This window comes from Apodemus sylvaticus, chromosome 15, assembly GCF_947179515.1.
Source record: "Apodemus sylvaticus chromosome 15, mApoSyl1.1, whole genome shotgun sequence".
Lineage (NCBI taxonomy): Eukaryota > Metazoa > Chordata > Mammalia > Rodentia > Muridae > Apodemus > Apodemus sylvaticus.
The window spans coordinates 51,727,324-51,747,558 of NC_067486.1; the positions used below are offsets into that span (position 1 = coordinate 51,727,324).

The 20,235-nt window shown below is 44.8% G+C and overlaps 1 protein-coding gene across 1 annotated transcript; it reads right to left on the reverse strand.

Annotated features, from left to right (window-relative positions):
* Positions 1–2,267: 2,267 nt before the first annotated feature.
* Dppa4 (developmental pluripotency associated 4) lies at positions 2,268–11,336 on the reverse strand. The gene is made up of 6 exons (XM_052158129.1): positions 11,316–11,336; positions 8,832–8,943; positions 7,073–7,239; positions 4,855–5,149; positions 3,716–3,911; positions 2,268–2,721 (listed from the first exon to the last, which is right to left on the reverse strand). The coding sequence occupies exons 1-6, from the start codon at positions 11,334–11,336 to the stop codon at positions 2,688–2,690; spliced, it is 825 nt and encodes a 274-aa protein (XP_052014089.1). The 3' UTR covers positions 2,268–2,687.
* Between the last annotated feature and the right edge of the window lie 8,899 nt (positions 11,337–20,235).

Sequence of the window (20,235 nt, forward strand, 5' to 3'; positions counted from 1 at the left end):
ATATTAATGTTTTAAGATATTCTCTCTGTGTTATATATTCTATAACTGTACCGAGGATGTCTCTGTATCTTCTGACATTCCTGTATTAGTTCTGGGATGACAGGTGAAGGTCACTATAGTCCTGACCTAACATAGTGCTTCATGCATGCTAGACAGCACTTCACCAATGTGCCATTATACCCGAGTCCTTTCTCCCCACTATCCTAACTGGGAAAATGTATTGTTCCAAACTTTAGGAGCTGGGTTATGACAGCTCACTGCTGTCACAGAAGCAGGAAGGCTGCTGCTGAATTTAAGGATGGCCTGAGCTAAAAAGAAAAAAAAAAAAAAGTTCTAGACACCTCGGATATACAGTGAAATCTCAAAATAAAGGCTACTTGAGAATGTGAGCTGGAGACAGTTTGATGGCTCTAGAGGACTTGCTGCCTTCCCAGAGGGCCCAAGTTTGTTCTCGGCATCCATGCTGGGCAGTTTATAGCTACCTGTGTTGTAACTCCAGCTTCAGAGGATATCATGGTCTCTTCTGCCTTCTACACACATGCACACATACACACACCTTAAACGGGCAGGTAGCAAACATTTTCTGTGCAGCTTTGTGAGTTTTACATTGGGCTTTGTGAGTTTGACTGTGGTCTCCCAAAAACTTACTACCCCAACTAAGTCTCACTAATGGCAGCATGGTAGATTTTATACAAGAGGAGGTAAGCAAGCTATTGGAATGGTGTAGTGGTTATTATCAATTATTAACTTGCCTTCAGAAATCTGGGTTTACTTAAGAGTGTTAGAAACAGAAAAAAAGGAGGGGGAGCCTACTAGGCTCACCTAGTAATTACTCTAACCACAGGGATAATCAAGACTGATTGCTTCTTCATGATTAGACTCACATTAAATCTTTTCTGGCAAAGCAATTATCAGTAATAACTGCATGTTCCATTGTATCACATTAGTGACACTTTTTTTTTTTAACCATTCCCACTAATGTGGCCTTGTGCTTAAAATGACTTGGGGGAAACCCACTGTTTGGTGGTTAGTGGTACTAAGGTTTGAATCTAGGGTCCTGTAAATACTAAGGCTCTAAATTACTGTTCACTCTGTTTCTTTTTTTTTTCTTCTTTCTTTCTTTCCTTCTTCCTTCCTTCCGGTTTTTTGAGACAGGGTTTCTCTCTGTCTGTGTAGCCTTGGCACTCACTCTTGTAGACCAGGCTGGCCTCAAACTGGGAAATCCACCTGTTTCTGCCTCCCAAGTCCTGGGATTATAAAGGCGTGCACCACCACTGCCTGGCTGTTTAGTCCCTTCCATTGAGACAATCTCACCATACTGACCCCACTGGTCTTGTACAGAACCCAGGCAGTCCTTGAACACACGATCTTCCTTTGGCTGGGATTTTAGACCCCCCCCAGCCCCGCGGCCCCCCCCCAACTGTAATTTTTAAAAGGTCTTCACGCCTTGCTTGCTATTCTCTCCCACTCCTGGTTAGGAATACTTGGACACACACACACACACACACACTACTGTCAAGGAGCACACAAGGATTTCTTCATGTGAACCATCATCATAGAGAAATCACGTGCCATGATTCCTACTGAAATCTACATGCAGGCGTGCCACACACAACTTGTGCACAGGGACCTGACTCTGGCTGGACTCTAACGTCTAGTCGGGAAAACTCAAGTGCAAATAAATCTTATCTTACTCCCCAGGGACATGGTCAGCACACCAGCCATTCTCCTGTCGTGGACTTCATCCAAGGCACTTGACTCCGTGTCCTTTACAGACAAGAGACAGAGGCAGAAGCAAGGCTGGCCTGTTGAGTGTATGATGTCAAATACAAACAGCAGGGGTCCATCTGGAGATGATACTGGACAGGCCTTGCGCCCTAACCTAGACTCAATCCCCCAAAGGAGGCAAGCAGGCGTGTTCCTTGTTCCTTCATCTCCTTTAGGAAGAACTGTGCATCGCTGGCACAGAGGACATCAACTGGTGACAGTGGCCTTCACTCCCACTGCACCATGAGCAAGGGGACAGTTAGTAGCCGGGCTCTTCCTGACTTGAAAGGGTGCCCCACCCTACCCTACCTCCCTCTGCTCCCAGCAATGTTCCAAAGTCCTTTCAAACACAGTGTCCAGGGAGGCGCAGAAGGAACTCAGGGAAGAAGTAACCAGACAGATAACAAAAACAAAAGCCACAAGCCAGGTTTGGTGTAATATTTTACAACAGTAGAAAACAAACCCAAGCACTAAACACTAACAACACACTACAACCCAGGGAAGATGACATGCAGAGGCTACAGGTACAAGCGAAATCTTTACAGTTGACCACTGAACTGTCTATGACACCACTGTGTTGGTGTCAGGACTAGCAACTGTTGTATCTGGAGATGTCATACTCCTGCCCCAGGACCCACATGCAGCAAAACACATAGGATACTTTTTGTATCTTCACGCAAGAGTAGGAAGCCACTCCCGGTATCAGTCATCAAAATGAGCAGAGGTGGCCTCACTGGCTTTTTCCAAACTGCTTCTACTTAAGCATCAACTAACTTACAACAGCCCGTAACTTCTGGGTGAGAAAGGCACCATCAGAGGCAGAGATCTGGATTTCCATCAGTCTGAATGTCAGCTGCGGCTCTGCCCATCACGTCACAAGACTGATGCGAGCAGCTAGCTCAAACTAAGATTTCTGTCCTTCATCCTTCGAGGCTCTTATTCAAGACCTTGTTCCTAGAAAACAAATTTATTCATGGATTCATTCATTTACTTTTGTCTTCCTTCCCCACTTGACAGCCCCTCCCCTCCCCCACCTCAGCTGGAGTCCCAGGTAGAAGATCAACCTTGCCCTAAACTCCCAATCATCCATCCCAGGCTACATTACATCAAGTGCTGGGATTATAAGGTGTGTCATATCCAGATTAGAGACCAGAACCCGGAAGAGGCACTGAGATTTAAAAGACACAAGAATTACTGGGGCTGGCCGTGGTGGCACATGCCTTTAATCCCGACATTTGGGAGGCAGAGGCAGGCAAATTTCTGAGTTTGAGGCCTGCCTGGTCTCCAGAGTGAGTTCCAGGACAGCCAGGGCTACACAGAGAAGAAACCCTGTCTTGAAAACCAAAAAGGGGGGCTGGAGAAATGGCTCAGTGGTTAAGAGCACTGACTGCTCTCCCAAAGGTCCTGAGTTCAAATCCCAGCAACCACATGGTGGCTCACAACCATCTGTGATGAGATCTGATGCTATCTTCTGGGGTGTCTGAAGACAACTATTACATATAATAAAGAAGTAAATCTTTAAAAAAAGAAAGAAAGAAAGAAAGAACGAAAAGAAAACCAAAAAGGATCTGCTGGGAATGTATGCCTGAACCTTTCTTTGCATTTGTTCCTGACCAGGCCTGGGGGCACACCTGCAATCCCATGCTCAGAAGGTGGAGACAGGACTGTGAGAACGTCAAGGCTGGCTCAAGCAGTTTGATTAGAGGAGCCTTGGTCCTGACCCCAGCTGGGGTGGCTTAAGGGCAAGTTTAATGGCAAGTAGAAGGCAAAGGCTGGCAGACTTGTTTTGGCTCCAACTTTGAGATTAGCAAAATCTACACAGCAAGTTTCAGACCTGTAAACGCAGCTCCCTGAAGTTTACTTACAGGAGCAAGATAAGGAATATTCAAACACAGTCAATTAAAATCAACCTTTCCCCCAGGCAACTGCAGGTGCCCACAGCACTCACCTATGAACACAATTGGGGCACAGCATGTTGTCCTCCAGGTGTGAGGGTGGGAACGTGCAGGACGGAATCAGGAAGAGGGCAACCGCTCTCCCTTTCTTATCAGGCACCCAGGCTTGTCCAGCGTGGAACTGCAGGCGAACCCAACCCTTTGAGTTCCCAGGAAGGCTTGTCCCGTGAACCACACACCACATTTCCCCTGTGGAAGCAAAGAGAATGAACATGAATGAACACACCAGTTTCAGCTTAGACTTGATGCCTCTCTGAACTGCCCAGCCCTGAGATAAGACCGGGAACCTAACCTTCATCTCAATTCATCTTGTACCATGAAAGTACACAAGAGGCCTTCTTCAGGCTTTAGGGATATAGATAGAGCTTGACGGCACAGTATTTGCTTTAGCCTGCATGAGTGATCCTAACGCATCACACATACACCAAACTCCCAGAAAATTGCTGGGTGGTGGTGGCCTTACATGATTTTAATCGCAGCACTAAGGAGGTAGAGGCAGGCTGTCAGGTTGAGGTCAGCCTGATCTACAGAGCTTAGTTCCAGGATAGCCTGAGCCAGAAAAAACAAACAAACAACAATCAAAAGACACCCTATAAAAAACAAAACAGAAACAGGGGGCCAGAGAGAGGGCTCAGCGGGGTGGTTAAGAACACTGACTGTACTCCAAGTGGAAAATGGATTAGGAAAGCACACCAAGGACATTGCTTCTTGCTTGATGAGTGACTTTAAGTTATTTTCAAAGTGCTACTTCCTGGATCAACAGCCTCATTATTTTCTTTCAATAGACTCATTATTGCCTGAGTAGCTCATAGAAATCCAAGGTAAAAGGCCTTATACCTGCGCTATACTCTTATTAAGATTCTTTTTTGTCTCACCAGGCGATTGTGGAGCATACTCCAGCACTCAGGAGGCAGAGGCAGGAGGGTCCATCCATGAGTTCCAGGCCAGTCAGACCTACCAAGCGAGTTCTAGGACAGCCAGGGATACATAACCACCCCCCCCCCCAAACACAGAAGATTCTTATCAACGCATAGGAATACTAGCTCTCAGTCAGGCCCTGCCCAAAATGGAACTGAGAAACAACAGCATGGGCGAGAGCTAGGAATTACTCGTGGCTGTGACTGATTCTAACCTTGGCCTCCGGCAGATGTTGCACTGGCTGGCACTGCCTCGAACTTTTTAGCACTGGATGCAATTCTGGCCCAAGATGCCAACACTGCCTCTGAGGAAGGTGTCGCCACAACCGTGGTGCTGACTTCTTCGTAGAGCACTGGAGGATCAATGAGGGCGGGTATCTGCTCCTCTGGTACAGGGACGATTTCAAGCGGAACTGCTACCTTAGACTCTTCCGGTTCGGTCTTCATTTTTTTGTGAGAGGTCTTCAACCTGGCCTCTTTGGCTGAGTCAGGAACATTCTTCAACTCAAGCTAGGGCATGATAGATAATGGGAAACATTAAGAGCTGACAGGTCAATGGGTAAGAAGACACTCATTGTGAAAGAGACGGGCAGTGGTGGCACACTCCTTTACTCCCAGCACTTGGGAGGCAGAGGCAGAGGCAGAGGCAGGTGGATTTCTGGGTTTGAGGCCAGGCCGGTCTACAGAGTGAGTTCCAGGACAGCCGGGGTTACACAGAGAAACCCTGTCTCAAAAAACCCCCCCAAAACAAAACAAAAAAACATAAGACTTGAATTCACAACTTCATAATCCACATCTGTAATTCCATTCTAATGCTCCTGTAACAGGATAGGAGGCGGAACCAGATTCCAGGCCAGCTATAGTTCAGTATATACATCAGCAAGCAACAGAGACTCTGCCTTAAAACGAAGGAGAAAGAAAGTGAGGACAGAGGACACCAGTGTTGTCTTCTAACTTCCACAAACTCCCTGAAGCCCACATGCACCTGCCAGCACGCCCACAGAAAACGACAGACGATGCTGCAGTCACAAGCACTTACTGCGTTGATAGGAAACATGGCTTCTTCTACCACCTGAATGGTGGGTCACTATTATAACTCTAGATACGGGGAATTCCATGCCCCCTTCTGGCCTGAGGGCACCAGGAACCTATGTGGTACAAATACACACATGGAAGCAAGACATTTATACAACCTAAACTTTAAGTGTGTGTGTGTGTGTGTGTGTGTGAGAGAGAGAGAGAGAGATGGGAGGAGGAGAGAGGGAGAGAGAAGAAGGAGGAGGAGAAAGAGGAGAGGAGCCATCAGAAATGTGGCCTTGGGGGAGGAGGTTCTTTCTGGTAACAGTATAGATTCAGTTAGCAAAGCTAGAGAAACTGCTCAGAATACTTGTCTAGCACATGCAAGGCCCCGGTCCAACGCCGTTCATTACTTATGAATGATGGAGCCAACAGTATGATGAGACTTACCAAAATTACACCACCCTCACTAACATTTTCCTAGTCTCAAAACAAAACAAAACAAAAACAAAATGCTGGCCAGGTACTTAGGATGCAGAGGCAGGGAGTTTTGCTACCAAGTTTCGGGCCAGCAAGGGCTACACAGCGAAACCCTATCTTAAAAGTACAAATTAACAAAAGCGTCTAAGTATGGTGGCACACACCTGTAATTAAGAGTCCGAGAAAGGAGAGTCTTGAAGTTCTTAGGCCAGCCTAGGCTACAAATAAACTCAAAAAAACAAACAAACAAAAAAAACAAAAAACAAAAAAACAAAAAGAAAAAACAAAAAACAAAAAAAAAACCAAAACACTACCACCACCATCACCACCAAAAACCCCAACAAACCAAACCAAACAAACAAAAAAAGCAACAAAAACGGAAAACAGGGGTGGGGTGGGGTGGGTTAGGGATCAGTGCGGGGTGCAGCTCAGTGGTAGGACATGCATACATGCATTAAAACCCTAGATTCATTTTCCAACACCAAAACCCACTTAACATAGTTTTATTCATGTTCTCTTTCCATTTGGGGAAAGAAGGAGTCAAGAAAACTCCTCAACTTATTCTCCGATATGCCAGTTATTTATTAGAAGAAGCAAACCTTTCCCTCTGCCACTATAAGTGCAAGGTTCCATGCAGGGCGGGGAGGGCAGTGCCTGTCTACAATCTTACCAGTGGGAGAGAGGTGAACCTCGGGCTTGAAGCCACTATATTGTCATAGACTGACTGCCAGGTTAGCCTGGGCTAATACTAAAGAGTCTCAAAAAATATAGTTACCATTTGCTTTGGGAAAGCCCCTGCAAGGAGTCGTTTATAAGCATCTAATTTCTGAGACAAAAACAAAACAAAACAATAACAGAAAAAGAGCTGTTAGTGAACTTCCGGCTGCCGCACTCCCGCTCTGCCGTCCGCTGCTCGGCCAGAGGCCCCGACCCCACCTGGCCTTTGCTGCTCAGTCTCTTCTGGAGGCACCATGCTCGCACGACATCTCGGTGAATCAGGTTCACTGGGGGCAGATAATCTGGCATAGGAGGAACTGGTACCTTCCTGCGCGTGTGTCCTGGCGCCTCAGTGTCTTGTGTTTTTTCCTCCTTTGGTTTACAACCTGAGGGACAAAAAAGGAATACAGTTAGAACTCCTGCACATCTATCTGTACAGCATCTGATAATCCCTTCTGTTTCTTTATGTATATGGTTAACTGTCTTATAATGTAGAGGTGCCTGTTTCAATGACCATCTAAAGATCATATAAAGTCGGGCAGTAGTGGCACAGGCCTTTAATCCCAGCACTTGGGAGGCAGAGGCAGGTGGATCTCTGAGTTCGAGGCCAGCCTGGTCTACAGAGTGAGTTCCAGGACAGCCAGGGCTACACAGAGAAACCCGGTCTTGAAAAAACAAAAACAAAAACCAAAAAACAACCCCTCCCCCCCAGAAAATATTAAAAAAAAATCATATAGACTCTAGGAGATAGACTCCAAAGCCTGGAATCTTCAAATCCCAGTGTTCTTTGCTAAGCCCAAATGTGCTAGGCTTTGGCTACTCTGATGATTCTCCAAAGACTGCAGCTAGGTACCATTCTAACCCAGGAAAGTGACTAAAGCCTCAGATCTGAGCTGATCAATAATCAGCGGTGCCTGGTGCTTTTACCACAGGAGAAAATGCAGTGCACTGCCCCCAGCCACAGCAGCAGTCTACCTACCCTCTGTGCTTCACAGTTCCAATTCAGTAAAATTCCTAGAACAGATCAAGGACAGACAGACAGACTGTACAGATAGTTAAGTATTGTTAGTTTTATGCAGATCACCCCTTCGCCCCAAAACACACACACACACACACACACACACACCTCTTATCAAGACTGGGTTCGTCCTCACTTAGTTTTAGGATAACATTGTTTATTAACCTCAAAGCACCATGATTACCCAAGGCAAGCACGTCTGGGAGTTTGATAAAGAACTGGCTTTGGCTGTTGGAAGCACCTTGCTTGCTTATGTTTTGTTGTTATTTGTCTTTTTTTTTCTTTTTTGAGACAAGGTTTCTCTGTGGACTCACTCTTGGAACTCACTCTGTAGATCAGGCTAGCCTTGAACTCAGGAATCCGCCTGCCTCTCCCTCCCAAGCACTGAGATTAAAGGCGTGCGCCACCGCTGCCTGGCTGTTTATTTCTATTTAATGAGGTAAGAACCCAGCCAGGGGCTGGAGAGATGGCTCACCGATTAAAAGCACTGACTGCTCTTCCAGAGGTCCTGAGTTCAAATCCCAGCAACCACAAGGTGGCTCACAGCCATTTGTAAAGGGATCTGAAGCTCTCTTCTAGTGTCTGAAGACAGTGACAGTGTACTCACATACATAAGTAAATAAATAAATCTTACAAAAAAAAAAAAAAAAAGAAAAGAAAAAAGAAAAGAAAAAGCCAGGCGGTGGTGGCACACGCCTTCAATCCCAACACTTGGGAGGCAGAGGCAGGCAGATTTCTGAATTCAAGGCCAGCCTGGTCTACAGAGTCAGTTCCAGGACAACCAGGGCTATACAGAGAAACCCTGTCTTGAAAAAGAAAACAAAACAAATAAACAAAAAAAGACCCCAGGTAGACCTCAGAGGAAGTGCAGAGCCAAATTACTTTCGTCTCCGCCCCCTTTTACACTTAAGGGAAATTTAAGTTTCTTAGATGAAAAGACTTAAACATTTAGAGACTTACCTTTTTCTTTCTCTGACTTTTTTCGTTTTTTCCCCGTAGGCTTTGCAGAAGATGTGCTGGGTTGACTAGACATCTGCCCTTCCAAATCTTCCCTCTGCTCTTCCGCTTTCCACTGCGGGCAGGGAAGAAGAGGGTTACAGAACTAGCTCACACCTAAGGTCCCCCAAGATGTCAGTGCACAAGATTGCCAGTGTGCATTCTCACCGGGCATCATCTGAATAAGCAACCTGAGTTATAAACTAGGGAAGCGAAGGAGTCAACACATAAAGCAGGCTTGGTGGCACACAACTGGAACCCTGGTCTAGGATTGAGGGCAGGCTAGCCCAGGCATGTAAGACTATTTTTTGTTTGTTTTTTAGAGATAGGGTTTTTCTCTATGGAGCCTCCCTGACTATTTTGGAATTAGATTTGTAGACCAGGCTGGTCTCAGAACGAGACCCGGTAAATAAGTACTGGGACTAGAGCCACAGGCTGGCCCTCCTGTGGGACTATCACCAAGGAAGGAAGAAAACCTTGCAGTAGCTGTAATCTTAGCACCCGGGCAGGGACTGCAGGGGAGTCAGAGTCACTTAGGATGTAATGAGCCTCCGGCCAAGGTTAGGCTACAGGATAAAACTAAAAGATGAAATAGATATGAACAAAGCAACAGAGGTCTGCTCTTGGAGGAAGAAAACCTTACTCTATCGTGTCACACCCCATAGATTATTTCCCCCAGTCCTGGGTTCTAGGCTCACTCAGAGAATTTGCAGCCAGAATGACATACTAAAGAGGATTGTATCACTTCCATGACTGATTTCCTTCAGAGTCTCTCAGACATGGCCTAGGGGCCCTTTCCGATAGTTTCAACAGTCTGGCTAGGAAATTAGCACCAACCCTCTTCTCAGTCTTCTCAGTTCTTACACCTTACTTTCCTCCATTCAAAGGTCTCAATTCAAAGGTTATTCTGCTGGAATCTCTAAAATCTACCATATTACCTCATTTCCATTTGTCAATTAATTCCATCTGAATTTTTTTTCTTTTTTTTTTTTTTAAAAACAGAGCTGAGGACCGAACTCAGGGCCTTGAACCAGCTAGGCAAGCACTCTACCACTGAGCTAAATCCCCAACCCCTCCATCTGATTTTAAACTCCACAAGGGTGGGGTCCCTCTCCCTTTTATTGCTGACAATGGATAATAACTGTTCAGTTTAATTAAGGAAACAAAGGCTACCAAAAAACAAAAACAACCCCTAAGCACAGGAAAAAAAAAAAAAAACTAACAAGTATCAGGCCTCTTCTAGCAGATACAAAACTAAACACATTCCTTACCTTCATTTAATCTTTATATAACTTCATAACCACTACTGTATTTTCAACACGGAGGACCAAAAGTTAAATGCTTATTAAAGTCAGCTGGTCGTGGCCCATGCCTTTATCCAAGCACTCAGGAGGCGGAGGAAGGCAAATCTCTTGAGTTCTAGGCTAGCCTGGTCTCCAAGAGTAGCCTGGTTAGGAATTAGCACCAACCCTACAGGTCTACAGGACAGCCAAGGCTACAGAGAAACCTTGTTTCAGAAAGAATAGGGAAACAAAACCAAACAAAAAAGCCTGGAGAGGGAGACGGTGGCACCGCTAGGTTTACAGAGCGCATCCCGGGGCACTACAGAGAAATCCAGTCTCGGAAGAAACAAAAGACAAAAAACTCAGCAAAGAAGTAAAACCGCCAGGACACTTCGCTCCCAAACCTAGGTCTTGTCCATCCCCCCCCCCCCCCCCCCCGCAAGAGTGGAGTACGTGACAAATTAACTCTCTTCTGTTATTGACACTTCAGTTATTTTACATCACAATAGGAACCGGGCTGCACCAGGACAATAGGACTTATATTTGCATAACCCTCTTATAAACTATTCACTTTTGGACCTAACAACATTCTTACAATAGAGAAAGCTAGAAATGGCCCTCGGCTTCTTGGGAAGGAGTCCTGGCAACTGCTCAGGATGCTGGCTCTAGAGTTAGGAACCAGCAGAGCCTGTCAGTCAGGTCTGCCTCCTCCAAATTCCTCAACTCTGAGGACCTTTGGATAAAATAAGGGACCTAGAAGCCCTGTAGCAGGCACTGTTGGGTTAAGCCTCTCATAGTAAACTGGGGGCTCCGGTTCCTTCTGAAGCTACCCTAAGCCTCAGTTTACATCCTGTTTTATCCTGTGACCATTTTCCCTCCAGCTACGGGTATTCTAAATTCCTTCCTGACAAAATATCCCTTCCAAATCACAGCCTCCTCTCCTAACTCGTCTACAACCAGGACCCAGGGCCTCGTGCAAGGCCAGGTCCAGAGGACCTGCCATGCCACACACCTAACTAAAAAAAAAAGGGGGGGGTGCAATTAAAGTGTAACGCTCATTGTAACACTCATTCTTTTCTTCTTCAAACAAAAGCTGGCTATTCTTTAAAAAGAGAGGTCCTAGATTCACCCCATTGGAAAGCCGAACTGTAAAAACAACTCTCACCTTGATTCCAGAAGTCTCCATCTTGAGACTAGAAGAAAACCTCCGAAAGAAGGTTCTTCCAGCTTCCAAATGAACTCTGGCCTCAGTCGGCTTTTAGAAATCTCCTCCCACTTCCTGTTGTCTTGAGGCCCTCTTCCGTTCCCCTCCCCTCCTGGTCCCACCCCCAACAAATTGTGATGCTAAAATCTCATTTGTGGCTGATTTTAATTAAGCCACTCTTGGGTGGTTTAAATAGTAGGCGTTTTCCTCCGAACTTTCTTTGGTTTTTTTTTTTTTTTTTTTTTTGGTTGTTGTTGTTTTGGAGGCAGGGTTTTACTGTCTGCTTGCTTGGTCTGAAATGCGCTATATTATATTGTTCTCTCTCAGCCTCGGGATACTGCGATTTAGAGGTGTGAGCTGCTACATCCTCCCTGGCAACTGTAGATCTGGGAAATTGAAAACTGTAATTATTGCTGGGCTTGGTAGCACACGCCTTTAATCCCAGCATTTGAGAGGCAGAGGCAGGTGGATCTCTCTGAGCTGGCCATACTGAGATTCTATCAAAAAAGAAAAAAGAAAAAAAAAGAAAGGAAGGAAGGAAGGAAACTCTAAATATTGCTAAGGGAAAGTGAAATTCCTAGAGAATTCTGAACAAGCTCTATGAGCAGATTGCAAATTTACCTAATGAAATTAGCACCATGGACGTAAATGAAAGTAACCCAGTTCTTGTTAATCCTGAATTCCTTTTCTGTACGGTCAGGGATGGGAGGGTGGGGCCGGAGGCAGGCAGTATTGTTTTTGTGGTTCTAGGGCTCACTGGGCTTTGTTTCTGCATACTAAACAATCTACTACTGGGCTACAAACCCAGCCCATAAAATTACAACTTTTTTTAAAAAAGATTTATTTGTTTATTTATTATATGTAAGTACACTGTAGCAGTCTTCAGACACACCAGAAGAGGGGACAGATCTCATTACGGATGGTTGTGAGCCACCATGTGGTTGCTGGGGTTTGAACTCAGGACCTTTAGGAGAGCAGTCAGTGTTCTTAACCGCTGAGCCATCTCACCAGCCCCCAAATTACAACTTTTGTAATTCTTCCCCATCCAATCCTCCTTTTAAAAGGTTCTTCTAATACAAATTCCCCGCTGACCTGGAGCATTCTGAGATTTTCCTGTCTCTGCCTCCTGACTGCTAAGATTCAAGGTGTGCCCACCACGCCTGGCCAGCGCTTGAGTTTCTGATCCTCTAGCCTCCTCAGGGCAGGGATTCAGGCCACCAAGCCTAGCTTAAAACCGTAGCTTTCCATCTGTGGACTGTTAAAAGGTTTTCTTGTTGCTAGTTGGTTGGTTTTTGTTACAGGGTTTTTCTGTGTAGCCTCCTGTCCTGGACCAAGCTAGCCTCGAACTCACAGAAATCCTCCTGCCTCTGCCTCCTGAGTGATGGGACTAAAGACACGTATCACCACAAAACCTTCCCCCCCACCCCCGTAAAAAATTTTTAAAGTCTACTGAGTATGTAGTGAATTCTAGTAATAAAACTCAGCCGCTAATGGCTCCCATATTGCAGATGATGAAGATTTGTGGGAAAACTCGCTTGCCCAGTAAGTGATCATCATGCTTGGCTTCAAATAAACATCAAGACTCTCTTATGATGTCAGAGGATGATGCCCTCAGCACCAACATCTCCCGCAAAGAACAAACAAACAAACAAACAAACAAATAAAAAACCAAACAACAACAAAACCAACCAACCAAACAAACAAACAGGAAAAGTTCCTTTTGGATATTCTCTGGAAGAGACCGAGATGTGAAGTGAAGGACTGACTATATTTAGAAGTGGTGACTGCGGGATTCAGATCTTTATTTGTCACCTCATAAAGGTGAGACCTGAGATTTACCTGTAACTGATACATTGGAAAGGGGAAGGAGAGGTGAAGGAAATGGATCTCAAGTAAGAGGCTAGCCTGTACTACACAAAGTAACAGTGTCTGAAATAAATGGGGACACCATTCAGTGGGAGAGTGCTTGACTAGCATAGTGGATGAACTAGGTTCAATCCCCAGTAAGTTACCCATCCCCACCTCCCCACCCCAGTACTCTTATCTTTGGATAAGAACTAATAAGTCTTTTTTTTTTTAAAGATTTATTTATTTTATGTATGTGGTGAGTACACTGTCACTGTCTTCAGACACTCCAGAAGAGGGCATCAGATCTCATTACAGATGGCTGTGATCCACCATGCAGTTGCTGGGACTTGAACTCAGGTCCTCTGGAAGAGCAGACAGTGCTCTTAACTACTGAACTGTCTCTCCAGTCCAAACTAATAAGACTAGTCAAGATTATTAGAGAGTACATCTTGGTGGGTGTGGGCGTGGTGCTACACACCTTTTAATATCAGCATAAAGGTAGGTGGATCTGTGTGAGTCCTAAACCAGCCTGATCTACCTAGTGAGTTCTGGGCTGCCAAGCTTAACATAAGACTCAAACTACAGCTGGGTGGTGGTGGCACACACCTTTAATCCCAGCACTTGGGGGGCAGAGACAGAGAGATTTCTGAGTTCTAGGCCAGCCTGGTCTACAAAGTGAGTTCCAGGACAGCAGGACAGCTAGGGCTACACAGAGAAGCCCTGTCTCAGAAAAAAAAAAAAAAAAAGATTCAAACAACAATAATAACAACAAACAGTATACCTTTTTTGTCTTCAGACACACTAGAAGAGAGCATCAGATCCCATTACAGATGGTTGTGAGCCACCATGTGGTTGCTAAACTCAGGACCTCAGGACCTCTGGAAGAGCAGTCAGTGCTCTTAGCCACTAAGCCATCTCTCTAGCCCAACAGAACCTTTAAAAAAATGGTGAGTTCTAGAACAGTCAAGGCTACTCAAAGAAATCCTGTTTTGTTTTGTTTTTTCTCAGTATAATTGGAGAAAGCATGAGTTTGGAAACATGAAGATTTATTTGTTTAGCTTGTGTTCAGGGCATGCACTACCAAGGCTGTCCATTGAAAGTCAAAGGACTATTTCCACATTAGGATAGGTGGGTATTTCATAGGAACCTTCCAACTAAAAGGAAGAAAAAGATAGACATGGATCTGTGAATGGGTAGGTAACGTGGCTGAGGTGGTTGTAGGTAGAGATTCTGGACACAGAGAGGTTGTGGGGATTATGGGAAGAAGCACAAACTGCAAAGTCCAACCTTCCCTTAGCAACTGTGTGAGCCAGCACATGACCTAACACTGTTATAGGACTCTCCTCTGCAAAACAGGGGTAACGGGGACAACAATAGCTCTTTCTCAAAGGGCTTGATTGTGCCCTAAGAAAATAGCATCTTAGTGGGGCATGCCAAGAAAGCTGGAGTGTGGAAGGCTGAGACAGAGGGTTTTAGAAATGGAGACTAGCCTGAACTACATGTCTAGACGATGCTTCAAAAATAACTAAACAGACTGGTGAGATCACTTCGGGGTCAGGGGCACTAACTGCTCTTACAGAGGTTCTGAGTTCAATTCCCAGTACCAGCATGGCAGCTCACAGCCATCTCTACTGGGATCTGATGCCCTCTTCTGGCAGGTAGGTGTACATGCAGACAGAGCACTCATTTGAAAACAAAAGCAACTAACTAAACAACAGCAAATGACCACCAGTGTCTCTCACAGCAGAATGAATTGGAGCAATGTCAGATTTAGATGCTCCTACTAGTGTGAAAGAGGAAGAATCCAGAAGAGAGCTGTGGAGAATTCTCACTCTGTTTCCTCTGTTCTTGGTTGTTTTGTTTTGTTTGTTTGTTTTACATCAGGTCTCCTTATAAGTCTGGGACTTGGGGGCTGGAGAGATGGCTCAGCGGTTAAGAACACTGACTGCTCTTCCAAAGGTCCTGAGTTCAAATCCCAGCAACCACATGGTGGCTCACAACCATCTGTAATGGGATCTGATGCCCTCTTCTGGAGTGTCTGAAGACAGCTACAGTGTACTTACATATAATAAATAAATGAATAAATCTTTAAAAAAAAATAAGTCTGGGACTTGATATGTAGACCAGGCTGGTCTTTACCTTGTAGCTACTCAACTTTATTCTCCCAAGTGCTGAGATTACAGATGTGTTTTTCTATGTCCAGCTTGGTGTTGTGTTTATTTGTTTCAAGACGAGGTTTCTTATGTCCTAAGCTGCTAATCTTGGACTTGCTGGGTAACTGAGGCTGGCCTCAAACTCCTTATTTTCATGCCTACATCTCCTAAGTATGAATGCAACTCTGAGCATTTGTCTTTCCTTTACTATTTTTACTTTTTCTTTCTTCTTACAGATAGAACTATGCTGTTGAGGGTAGTCTTTGAACTTCTAAACTCTTGGGCTTAAGCAGTTCTGTTCAGTTTTGGAAGTGCTGGGACTGTGCATACATGTCTCCCAGCCCAGTTTTTTGGAAAGGGTAGTGTTTATTGATTTGTTTCATTGTTGTTCTTGTTTTGAGTCTAGTTCTCACTATACAGTCCTGCCTGTCCTGGAATTCTCTGTGTAAGCCAGGCTAAACGTTCTCTTGTATCAATCATCCATCCTGTCTCTGCCACCCGAGTGCTAGACACAGGCATACAATGAACAACCATGCATGGCTAAGTAAGTACTAGTAGAATCAATGAATGAGGGCTGGAGAGATGGCTCAGCGGTTAAGAGCACCAGCTGCTCTTCTGAAGGTCGTGAGTTCAAATCCCAGCAACCACAAGATGGCTCACAACCACCCGTAATAAGATATGATGCTCTCCTCTGGGGTGTCTCTAAGACAGCTACAGAGAGCAAGTGGGGCTGGAGGGAGAAGAAAAGAGGGTCTGAAGACAGCTACAGTGTACTTACATATAATAAATAAATAAATCTGAAAAAAGGAAAAAAGAATGAATAAAGTTTATGAGTATCTAGTTTACCTCAAGGTGATTTTCCCTAGCCTATTGTATTGTGTGTGGCCATGACAGGTGGCTCAGAATTGAGATACTTAGTAAAAGTTGTATCTGACCAGGCGGTGGTGGCACACGCCTTTAATCCCAGCACTCGGGAGGCAGAGGCAGGTGGATTTCTGAGTTCGAGGTCAGCCTGGTCTACAAAGTGAGTTCCAGGACAGCCAGGGCTACAGAGAGAAACCGAGTCTGGGGTGGGGGTGGGGGAACAAAACAAACAAACAAACAAACAAGCAAAACAAAAGTTGTGTCTGTTCTCCCATACTGGTGTTAACCCCTGCTGTGTATTCCTAGAAGGCTTTGGTCCAAAGCTAGGCTTATTTGATATGTCAACAGAGATCAGTTTAAGTGCTCAAAGATTTCATCGATCTGCAAAAGTCTAGAGCAGCTGCATCTCAAAGGGATTGATATTTTAACAAGCACAAAAGTCTTGCCTATCTTATTCATAAATAATTCTACCTTAGGAACTGGGCATACTGGTACATTCTTTTTATCCCAGCTCTTGAGAGCAGAAACAGTCAGATCTCTGTAAGATTGAGGCCAGCCTGGTCTACATAGTGAGTTCCAGGACAGCAAGGGCTACATAGTAAGATCTGTTTTCAACAAAAAATGGTCAAAACCCCAAACAACCACAATTACAAACCATCAACAAAACCAGCATCAACAGCAACAATTTTTTTGTTTTGTTTTGTTTTGGTTTTTTTGACACAGGGTTTCTCTGTGTAGCCCTGGCAGTCCTGGAACTCGCTCTATAGTCCAGGCTGGCCTCAAACTCAGAAATCCGCCTGCCTCTGCCTCCCAAGTGCTGGGATTAAAGGCGTGCGCCACCACAGCCTGGCTAGCAACAGAATTCTACCTTTGAGGTGCTTGATGCCAAGAGGGATGCTTTCAGTTTGATCCCTGTGACCCCACTTTCTGGAGGGAACTAAGTCCTGTAAGTTGTCCTGCGGCCACATAAATGTGTTGTGGTATATATACACCATAAGTAAATATATGTAGTTGAAAAAAGTTTCACCTTTTATTATCTCCTATAGAAGAAAGCAATTGCTCTTTTACTTTTAGATTTTAAATTCTTTTAAAACATCTATTTGTTTGTTGGTTTGCTTGTTTACTTATTTTGATGTGTGTGCGTGTACGTCTAAGAACAACTTTTGGGAGTCACTTCTCTCTTCTACCAGGTAGGTGCCAGGGATTGAACTCAGGTCCTCACCCAGTAGCAGGGGCTGAGCGCAAGCTGCCTGCTTACAGGCACTCCACCACTTGATTACACCGTCAGCCCTTTCTTCCTACTTGCTGTTATCTGAAATAGAGTTTGGTTAAACTGTCCAGCCTGGCCTTGAGCCCCAGCCCTGGAAGGTCCTAAGCTTTTCACTTTCCTTTCAAAGCCCTGTGCTACCAGGTTCTCCTTATGTAAACACAGAATTGTCAGAATTGCCAGATCTCTGACAGGACCTCCTGCTGATGTACGTAGTCAAGGACCGAAATTAAGCTCCATCTACAATGTGAGCTATCTGCCCCTGGTTGGAAGGTATTTCTGCGTTTTATCTGGTTTTTAGAAGGTTGAAAGAAATACAGTCTTATCTGTGTGCATATAAAAGAACTCAGTGAGGGGCTGAAGGGATGGCTCAGTGGTTAAGAGCACTGACTGCTCTTCCGAAGGTCCTGAGTTCAAATCCCACAATCACCTGGTGGCTCACAACCATCTGTAATGAGATCGGATACCTTCTTCTGGTGTGTCTGAAGACAGCTACGGTGTACTTACATATAATAAATAAATGAATCTTAAGAAAAAGAAAAGAATTCAGCGATACATACGTGCCAAGCAAGCTCTCTTCCAGCTGATGTACGCCCCCCAGCTACAGGTGTGACTTTAAGGAAGATGCATAAGGAGGCTGGATTTGGCGACTCAGGCCTTCCAAGTTACTCAAGCGGCTGAGGCAGGAGGATTACAAGTTCACATTTGGCCTGAGCTACTTAGGGAGACTGTATCACAAATTTAAAAATTAAAGAAAGGGCTGGGGAGCCAGGTGTGATGCCTATTTCCTATAATATCCCAGCACTTGAGAGGTATTCAAAACTCTCTTACATAGTAAGTTTGTCCTTGTCTCAGAAACAAACAAAATGGCTGAGGTTTTAATGTGGCAAGAAAGAAAAAAAGAGGAGCCAGAGAGATAAGGCTCTTCAGGTAAAGGTGTCTGATAATCTGAGTTTGTTCCCAGGGACCACATGACGGATAAAGAGACTAACTCTCCATAGCTGTCTTCTCATTTATTTCCACATGTCTGTGGTACACACACCACAGACAGACAGACAGACACACATGGACAAAATAAACAAATATGGATATGTACATATTGTTTAAATGTATATATGAAATCTCGAGAGTGACTTTATGGAGTCTGCTCGCTGCTTCTCTTTTGTGTAGATGACACTTTGGGGTGGAACTCAAGTTGGTAGCATTCCCAGGCTGCTGAGCCATTTCCCTGACCTCTGATCCTCTTTACATATTTTCTCTAGAAATACTGTGATCTTGCAGGATTTTGTTTTGTTTGTTTTCGAGACCATGTTTCTGTATTATATATGAATATATATGAATATTTATTATATATATGTATATATATATATATGTATATATACATATATGTGGGGAGGGTGAAGTAGATGGGGAAGGTGGGGTATGGGGAGGGTGGGAGTGGGGCTCTCCCCTAACTGTCCTCTGTCTCTTGGGCTGGAGATCAGACCTGGAACATGTCACCCAGCTGCTTCCTCAGCCTAGGTCTGCTGTTCAATCTCCCTATTAGCATCCCAACTCCTAATTAATTGTCCTCTGGGGGAATCACACCACAAGCCTTCTGGGTTTTTTGTTTTGTTTTGTTTTTTATTTTCTGACCCTCCAAAGTGCTAAATGCCAAAGAAATTGTGTGTCCTAGGGCCATCATTAGTACCAGACAGGATTCTGTAAACATTTGGAAAGATCTCACCTTGTGGTTAACACATTATAAAGAGGACTTAAGTAGACCAATTAGAAAACTCCTGCCAGGCGGTGGTGGCGCACGCCTGTAATCCTAGCACTCTGGGAGGCAGAGGCAGGCGGATCTCTGAGTTCGAGGCCAGCCTGGTCTACAGAGTGAGTTCCAGGACAGCCAGGGCTACACTGAGAAACCCTGTCTCGAAAAAACCAAATCCAAAAAAAAAAAAAAAGAAAGAAAGAAAGAAAAGAAAACTCCTGTGGTAGATTCAACTGAATAATACTACAGGGTTCTGCAAGTGGCCCTCATGGAGAGCAGAGACTATGTTATGTGACTCTTAACAGAAGAGCCCTGTGTTCTCTCCCTCTCCCTCTCCTCTCTCTCTCTCTCTCTCTCTCTCTCCCTTCCCTTACCCCTGTCCTTACCCGTGTGTGTGTGTGTGTGTGGGGGGGGTGTATACATGTCCTAAGGAACTTATATATTCATACACTTACACAACTAAGCTACTTGGGACAGTCAGTTTGTTTGCAAGATGTTTGTTTGTTTGTTTTGTTTGTATCTGCTGTGGTTGTCATTGTTTTACAGAGACTCTCGTAGTCATATAAAGTTTTGCTGTATCCTGCAGGTGATCATGAACTTAAACTCATTCTGCCTCAACCTCCCAAGCACTCAGAATGACAGCATGTGCCACCAGACTGGGGCCTTCATTCTTCTTTCCTCTTTCCAATCTTCCCAGTGAATACTGCTCTCAAAGGGAACATGTCTGATATGAATGATGCCCCTTGGAGTCGGTGATGGTTTGTATATGCTTGGCCCAGGGAGTGGCACTATTAGGAAGTGTGACCTTGTTGGAGTAGATGTGTCACTGCGGGTGTGGGCTTTAAGACCCTCATCCTATCTGCCTGGAAGTCAGTCTTCCACTAGCTGCCTTCAGATGAAGATGTAGAACTCTCAGCTCCCCCTGTATCATGCCTTCCTAGATGCTGCCTTACTCCTACCTTGATGACCATGGAATGAACCTCTGAACCTGTAACA

Excerpts from the sequence above, each read along its gene's own strand:
- Dppa4 (XM_052158129.1), bottom strand. The coding sequence starts at position 11,336 with ATGGAGACTTCTGGAATCAAG. Across the intron at positions 7,240-8,831 it reads AAAGTCAGAGAAAGAAAAAG|GTTGTAAACCAAAGGAGGAA; the intron begins GTAAGTCTCTAA and ends TTTGTCCCTCAG. Across the intron at positions 3,912-4,854 it reads AACATCTGCCGGAGGCCAAG|GGGAAATGTGGTGTGTGGTT; the intron begins GTTAGAATCAGT and ends TTGCTTCCACAG.